The sequence below is a fragment of the Agrilus planipennis genome, unplaced genomic scaffold, assembly GCF_000699045.2.
Source record: "Agrilus planipennis isolate EAB-ADULT unplaced genomic scaffold, Apla_2.0 scaffold84, whole genome shotgun sequence".
Lineage (NCBI taxonomy): Eukaryota > Metazoa > Arthropoda > Insecta > Coleoptera > Buprestidae > Agrilus > Agrilus planipennis.
In genome coordinates this window covers 497,356-506,064 of record NW_020439025.1, presented here as the reverse complement: position 1 = coordinate 506,064, position 8,709 = coordinate 497,356, and the positions used below count along the sequence as shown (strand labels likewise).

Here is an 8,709-nt window from a genome sequence, read left to right as displayed (position 1 = left end):
TAACTTAATTTGACGCTATCACGGCAAAAACTGGAAAGTTACTGTTAATTGACATTTACAATTATTTTTAAAATAGTAAATAGATTTAGATTTCAAAACATAGATAGAAGATCAATTATCTAAAGTTGGATTAAAATTAAGTTATCCAAACATAGATAAAAATTAAATTATCATATAACATTAACATAAGTTAAACTATCCAAACATATGTAGATAGAAACTGAACCATCTAAACATAGATAGCAACTAAACCTTCTAAGCGTAGATAGAAATTAAACCATCTAAACATCGATAGCAATTATACCTTCCAAACATAGATAGAAATTAAACTATCTAAACATAGACAGCAATTAAACCTTCAAAACATAGATAGAAACTAAACCACCTAAACATAAATAGCAATTAAACTTTCCAAACATAGATAGAAACTGAACCATCTAAACGTAGATAGCAATTAAACCTTCTAAACATGGGTAGAAATTAAACTATCTAAACATATGTAGATAGCAATTAAACCTTTCAAACATAGATAGAAACTAAACTTTCTAAACATACCATAAGTAGAAATTAAAATTTGTATTTCTTATTCTTTGTATTTCAAATTAAAACCTTTCAAATAAATCACATGGGTTGTACCATTCTTTTGTTCTGAATGCACTAAATATGAACCCTTTAGCCTTAGAAAAGGTTAATTGTAAACAATCGTGGTAACTTTGCGTAACTGAGCCTTTTTTCAATTAATTCATCTAAATTTTTTTATAAACAGCCTTTATCCACACAATCGCATCCGTCCTTTTATGTATCTGTTATATACAATAAATTTACATCATCTGTTCGACATAGTTAATTAGTTTACACAAATATACATTAACTAGCAGCATCATGTCAGGTATCGTAATTATTTTATTTTCCTTTAGACAGTTATTAATTACAAGTAAAAACCGAGCATAAGCTATAGCGATTAGTTTCACCGCTGCGAATATAAACCGACAATTGTTTTTACGACTAGCACAGTCAACAACCACCGATTGCAGCTGGAATGGGAACTTTTGTCGTTTTTCGTGGAAGGTGCAAGAACCACTGAAAAAGAAAAAAAACTTGTAAATAGATGTTCTATNGATTACAATCTGCTGGTTAAAACGAATAAAACTGAAATGTCGTTTTGTTTCTACGACTTCGACCGACCGACAAACTATATATACTTGCCTACAGACATACGATGTTTTACGCAAGAATAAAATTGTAAAATTGTTATTTGCCAATCGGAATATATCAAAATTACTAATTAGAGATTTTGATTAAAAACGAAAACAGCGTGAATATTTAAACCTTTAATCAAACTCTTAATCAATTATTTATTTTTTTAATGACAACTAGTTGCAGAATATAATAATATGTTGTTTGCAGTTCGTTCGTTAATGTTTGACATAACAAATTCACGATCACTAGATATTTTAACATATTGGCATTCACTCAACACTCGATTGTAGTTGTTTGGTAATACATAGTCATCGTTGAAGAAGGCAACAAGTAAATTGGTCGGCTTTAAATCGTAACTGTCCACGGAGTGCTGATGAGATCCAAAGGAATCGAATTCGCCATCAACATCTGACGATTTATACTATAACGATAATGTTTACTATCGAAGATTGTCTATAATATAGATATTACTTAAGTGTGATTAGTTTGGTTTAGTTTGGCTCAGGTAACCTCCCAATACGCAGTTACCGATTAACTTTCTGGTCACCCTCCCTCGCTATACAAAAGCCTATCAAACGCTTGAATAAACATTTCAATGTACACGGGACTAGTTCATCCTGAGAAGTTATGTTGGATTTTTCCGTTCTTGGAATCAGAAATTGGAACAGCGTAGAGTACATGGGTTTCGGAACGAATGTACGACACCTCCTCCCGGGAGTTTGCCGTCCTCACATTCGTATTGACATGAATAGAGTAAGAAAGGAGGGTTATTCAAGACAGCACACTGCATTACTTGCTTTTTCAGTTCATATTTATTATATACATCTCATAATTCGTCACAGATACAATATTATGTGTACAAAAAGCAGCACAAATTATTGAAGATCTTCTAAGATTGTAGAACATTGGGTGTTTTCAGGGTAGTCACACGCATAAGTGTTACTGTTGTAAACCAAACCTGAGGGACAACTGAGTTGAAAATGTGTTCCATCATTTCCAACGCATTCGTAGAATTTAGTACAATCAGCAACATCGGGTACCAGGTAGCCATCACCGTGCTTCTCACAAAGTTCTGTAGGAATTTAGGACAAAATTTTTGTCAAATGCATCGTAGAGATTTAATAACTGGATAATGCAATATCAAACTCAATAGTAAAATTCCGAATTAGATTTTTACTTCGGAAAAATTCTCCGATCGATAATTCCTTTTGGATCACGTTTAAAAAAAGCTAATCCATTCAATCGTTGCTCTTCAGTTTTCTTGTGCATATAGATCCTCCTCGTCAATGTCAGATTTAAAGAAAAGGCGGCGTTCGAGTATTACGTAACGCGATTGGGGTGGAGTGGGGGGGGGTCTCGTAAAACCGCTACGATGCGTTACAGGGGCGAGAGAGGGTCTTTCTTACAACACGTTACGTAACATTGTTTCTTTTTTTTAATGACAAATTAGGGAATTAAAACTACCAAGTTGGCAACCCTTTTCTTTTACGTCTTACGGGGAATCCCTAGATTGTATTGGACGTCATTTAATGTTGTTGTCAGTATTCGTTAACGTTTATGCAGAAGCACATTGTTGTAGTCGATGTTATTAAAGTGAGTTCATAGTGTTCATACTGTAACGTCCTCAAAAGAGGGAGATTTGTATCATCAGCTGTTCTTGGCCTATAAAGGCTCTCATGCTGACTTGCTAGCGTAACTGTGTCAAAAAATTGCAAACGAAATTTGAAAAACGTCTAAAGAAAAACTAAAAAATAAAGAAAAGTTTATAGAACAACAACGTAACTTTTGCGACTTTTGGATAAAAATTGTCACTTGAGTGTTACGTAACGTTTATAGAGGGAGAGAGGGTACTGAAAAACGTTACGGCGCGTTGCAAGGGGGGAAGGGAGGGTCGAAAATATTCAAAAAATCCTCCCTTTAGGTCTGGTCGGCCAGGTAATAATGAGCGAAGCAAGATTAAGACTTACTTATTCGGTCTTAGTTTTGGTCTTGCTGATATAGTCCCCGTCTTACTCTTGGTCTTCCGCATTAAGTCTTAATTTTTCTAAAGAGAAGTTTTTCTATTTACCGACACAACAATTGTCTTAAATACTAAATTTTTCTGTCATCATGCGATCTTGTCATGACTTTTAAAGAAAATAATGTCGATAGTTTTGAAAACTTGAGAAATTACACTTCCTTTAATGCATAAATTGACCCTTTCTCCAAAGCATAAATTAACCTATTAACGAACAAGTACTTAAAAGAACTAAAAAAATAATAGTTTGTCTCTATTTTCGACCATGTGTTATTCAGACATAGGAACAAAGAACACTTATCAACTCCTTGGATATTCTTGTAGATCCCTTGTTTTCCACCAGTGGCAGTTTCTTTTTTTTATATATATATATTTAATGTTAAAATCTAGTAAATCAAACTGAAAATCTCAAATAACTCATAATCCCACAGGAAGTAATAATTTTTCGTTTGGTCTTGCATAATTGATCTTGGTTTTAGCCTTAGTTCCGTCCAAGACCAAGATCACTTTTGCTCATGACTATGGTTAGGTTTTGTGGTATAATAAAACAAGAGTAGTAATGTTACAAATTCTTTATGGAATACATCATACAACATTTAATCCTCCTCTTGCTTTTTGCAGAATTCAAATTGAGTGTGTTTACCGCTAATGTTTTTAATATAAAAAATACTAAAATTACCGAGTGTGTTTTCAGCTAAAGAAGCTCGGCGGTATCCTATAACAATTTTCAAATAAACTCATGACACACTCAACACCAGGGGCGCAACAAGAGGGTCCACGGGTGCCTAAGCACCCAGTCGATTGGGTTGGGCACCCAGTCAATTCCAGTCGATTCAGATAATAACTCAACTTGAAAGTTCGATTTAAATAGTTCAAGCTCGTAAATGAGCAGCCGAACTCGATCTTTTCAGCTTATACACACCCGCAGTATATAAATATTTATAGTACTATGAAGGGAGCACCCAGCCAAACTGTAACGTTGTTGCGCCCCTGCTCAACACTAGCTGAAAATGTCAGAGAATTTGATTATTTCTTGTCATAGATCTGTGGTGAAAAATTCTCAGCATTTCTTCATTAAAACTGTAGCACTGGTTTACCTTGAAGTTTCGTACCTTTTGTATTTAATGATGCAATTCGAAATTTCGTATGACTGACCAAGAATGTAGAGTTCTTTGTTAGAACCTTTTTGATAGTAATGTAGGTACCTGTAATATAATTTGTAGTAAGTATCTACACCTGTATACATTTGTTAAAAATACAGAGATGTTTTGAGTTTCTAAATGATACATTATAGCACTTCGACGCCATTTGCCAAACCGACACGAAGTACAAAGCATGTCACATTCCCTTTATGGTTCATTACAGCCACATTCTACTCTCCTCGTACAGCAATAATTTTAGATTACTGATGAAAAGAGATAACCCGGTTAGGTTAAGTTAGTGTCGTTCCAAAACTAAAGATTATTTGCATAATACAACGATTAAGGGGTTGTTTAACTCAGAAGAGGGAGAAAATGTCATGAACCAAGGCAGCTCTTTATGCTATCAGCAGAATAAAAAAAAAGGTTCCGCAAATGGCAGAGATTCGGCCGAAAGAGATTCGTTAAGGGCGTAAAAATCCCGAGTAGCTAATGTTTTAACATGAACCAGAAACGAGAAAAAGAAAAGACGATTAAGGTTGTTTTTTTTTGCTAGAAACTTTTTTCACTTCTGTTTCCCCTAAAATAGTTTTATAGATTACAATCTGCTGGTTAAAACGAATAAAACTGAAATGTCGTTTTGTTTCTACGACTTCGACCGACCGACAAACTATATATACTTGCCTACAGACATACGATGTTTTACGCAAGAATAAAATTGTAAAATTGTTATTTGCCAATCGGAATATATCAAAATTACTAATTAGAGATTTTGATTAAAAACGAAAACAGCGTGAATATTTAAACCTTTAATCAAACTCTTAATCAATTATTTATTTTTTTAATGACAACTAGTTGCAGAATATAATAATATGTTGTTTGCAGTTCGTTCGTTAATGTTTGACATAACAAATTCACGATCACTAGATATTTTAACATATTGGCATTCACTCAACACTCGATTGTAGTTGTTTGGTAATACATAGTCATCGTTGAAGAAGGCAACAAGTAAATTGGTCGGCTTTAAATCGTAACTGTCCACGGAGTGCTGATGAGATCCAAAGGAATCGAATTCGCCATCAACATCTGACGATTTATACTATAACGATAATGTTTACTATCGAAGATTGTCTATAATATAGATATTACTTAAGTGTGATTAGTTTGGTTTAGTTTGGCTCAGGTAACCTCCCAATACGCAGTTACCGATTAACTTTCTGGTCACCCTCCCTCGCTATACAAAAGCCTATCAAACGCTTGAATAAACATTTCAATGTACACGGGACTAGTTCATCCTGAGAAGTTATGTTGGATTTTTCCGTTCTTGGAATCAGAAATTGGAACAGCGTAGAGTACATGGGTTTCGGAACGAATGTACGACACCTCCTCCCGGGAGTTTGCCGTCCTCACATTCGTATTGACATGAATAGAGTAAGAAAGGAGGGTTATTCAAGACAGCACACTGCATTACTTGCTTTTTCAGTTCATATTTATTATATACATCTCATAATTCGTCACAGATACAATATTATGTGTACAAAAAGCAGCACAAATTATTGAAGATCTTCTAAGATTGTAGAACATTGGGTGTTTTCAGGGTAGTCACACGCATAAGTGTTACTGTTGTAAACCAAACCTGAGGGACAACTGAGTTGAAAATGTGTTCCATCATTTCCAACGCATTCGTAGAATTTAGTACAATCAGCAACATCGGGTACCAGGTAGCCATCACCGTGCTTCTCACAAAGTTCTGTAGGAATTTAGGACAAAATTTTTGTCAAATGCATCGTAGAGATTTAATAACTGGATAATGCAATATCAAACTCAATAGTAAAATTCCGAATTAGATTTTTACTTCGGAAAAATTCTCCGATCGATAATTCCTTTTGGATCACGTTTAAAAAAGTGTGAAGAATAACATATTAAAATGTATTAGCTAGAAAGTGGGTATTTTTTTTATTTAACAATTTACATGTAATAATGCATTTCTTTTTTTTTGCAAAAACAGGAAAATTAACAAAGGAATCCTCTGTGTATACTTGTTTTTTTAATTGAAATTGAGCAATTGAAATTCACGCTGCGTCGGCCGCCTGCTTACTGAAAGTGAAACTGCACGATTGGCCATTTTAAGTTCGCCATTTTGAATTTCTAAAATTTGACATCAGAAACCACTAGAAACCAATTTTCATAATTTTTCACTGATTTAGATCCGCGATGTTTAATTTTACATCTTATTTTACACTAATTTATTTTCTGAAACACTGACAGTTAATAATGGTTAATATCAAATATTAACGTGAAAATTCATTTTCAACATTTTAACCACTATAAACTAACCTTAGGTTAATGAGCGAAATTTTGCTGCTGTTGTAACACCCTCGCCGGGAATCGAACCCGGTATCTTTAGCTTTACGCATTAATGCTCTATTGCTGTTGTCATCTCTCGTACATTAGTAATCAGAGCATTGGTGCGTTCGGGTTCGATTCCCGGCGAGAGCGTGACAACAGCAACAAAGTTTCCCTCGTTAACCTGAGGTAGTCTAAAAAAATTGAAAATGAATTTTCACTTTAATATTTAACGGATTTATTGTTATTAAACAAACTAACACATGTGACTTTTTTTTCAAGAGAATGCATTTTTAATTGACATTATTTAAAATCCAATACAAAAGACTTATAAAAACATGTGTAACACGGAATTATTGCGAAATTTAGACCTTATTTTGCTAATAACTGAATAAATAAATTACTGAAAACATTAATTGTTTATACAAGAAGAATTTACTTATGACTATAATATAAACTTGTTTATTTGAGAGGAATTATTTCTTATAAATAATCAGCTGATGATTCAGTAAAGAAAAACTTACCGTTAAGTTTAATTCTGATTTCCCTGTCTGTATAACAGCAAGCGGTAGCCAAAATGGCAAATAAAGCAAGAACAATAGCACCTAAAGTAATACAAAATGTATTATAATAATTATTAGTTCTTAAATGTTAGGTGCGCAATGTGCAATCACTCACAATGAAATTATAAAAATGAAATATTTTTAAGTAGGTAAGACTTTCGTAGGTTTGAACTTGTACAATTTGATAGTAAGTACGTTATGAAACAAATAGGCTAAATGCGACAGGATGTAGATGTACAATTTGTTAAGGCACGGTTTTCCCAACCGAATAAACAACAGTCAGCATCCCTAGAGCTGCATGTTAATTTATTCATGGATGAGATAATGAGTACATTTCTTACGGCAAAATACGAATAAGGTTCAATGTTCAATGTTTAAATGTTCAAAACTGGGACTCCAGACCAAAATGGCTCCAAAATTTTTGAATGATAATTTTTCAAAATTGCCCCAATTCTAGATAATTGCCTGCATTGGTAACGTCATTGTTACTGTAATAAAAATAAATGTGTCTCCCCGCCTCAAATATAATCATTGAACCCTCAGGAATGACCAGAAATCGATGAAAAACTTTTGGAGCGATTCTGGTCTGGAGCTCCAATATTAAGAATTGTATGAAATTCCGATATTGTACTAGGAAGTGTATAAAACTAATGGTTTTTGTTAATAAAATATTGTAACATTTCAAGCGCATTAAATAAACTTCAATCTATCATAAATCTACCTATCCACATGATGACGTCACCAATGCAGGTAATTATCCAGAATTTTATTTAATTATCTTAATTCCCCTACTTTTAATATCTATTTCGATTATGTAGAACAACCGAAAATCGATGAAAAATTTTTTGGAGCGATTTTGGTCTGGAGCCCGAATTCTGGACAATTACCATGACTGAAGCATTAGATATTTCATTATTTAAAAGTTTGTGCCCTGTTGGTGCTATTTATTATGATAAATGAGTCACTTACCTTTCATGTTAAAGAAGTTTTATAAATGAACACTCTCGAAGTGGATTCACCAATTGTATTATTAACGAACAGAACAAATTTCTTTTATATACACACAAATAATAGTTTTTATCTTTAAAAAGTAGTTCTTTATCAAAATTAAGTAGGCACTTAAAACCAGTCTGACTGCTATATTTTAACTATCATAGTTATCGCATTAGATATAATCAGTAGAATCAGTGCATTTCTAGAAATAGCTTCAGAGTTGCGAAACTTCCGAGGAGCTCTTATTATTTGACGTATTCTTTCAAGTATGTATTCATATCTACTACGAGGGTGGATTGATAAGTTTCCGGCCTGACCAAGAAAAACAAGGTTTTTAAAAATTTTTTTTTTTTATTTCTCAACATAATCTCCTCCAAGGCTGATACATTTCTCATAGCGGTGTTCCAGTCTATTAATGCCATCTCTATAGACTGATTCGTCAAGCTCCTCA

General features: G+C 33.5%; 2 protein-coding genes across 2 annotated transcripts in view; both read right to left on the bottom strand.

The window, feature by feature from the left end:
* Positions 1-266: 266 nt before the first annotated feature.
* LOC108734906 overlaps positions 267-8,709 on the bottom strand; it is a 418,148-nt gene continuing 409,705 nt past the window's right edge. Inside the window, exon 5 of the mRNA XM_018466672.2 lies at positions 267-1,080. Within this exon, the coding sequence (XP_018322174.1) occupies positions 968-1,080 (113 nt within the window). The 3' untranslated portion in view covers positions 267-967. The remainder of the gene's footprint in view (positions 1,081-8,709) is intronic.
* On the bottom strand, positions 5,824-8,339 carry LOC108734907 (peritrophin-44-like). Its single transcript, XM_018466673.2, has 3 exons — positions 8,235-8,339; positions 7,227-7,307; positions 5,824-6,106 (listed from the first exon to the last, which is right to left on the bottom strand). Exons 1-3 carry the CDS (start codon positions 8,239-8,241, stop codon positions 5,910-5,912), a joined length of 285 nt encoding a protein of 94 aa, XP_018322175.1. The 5' UTR covers positions 8,242-8,339; the 3' UTR covers positions 5,824-5,909.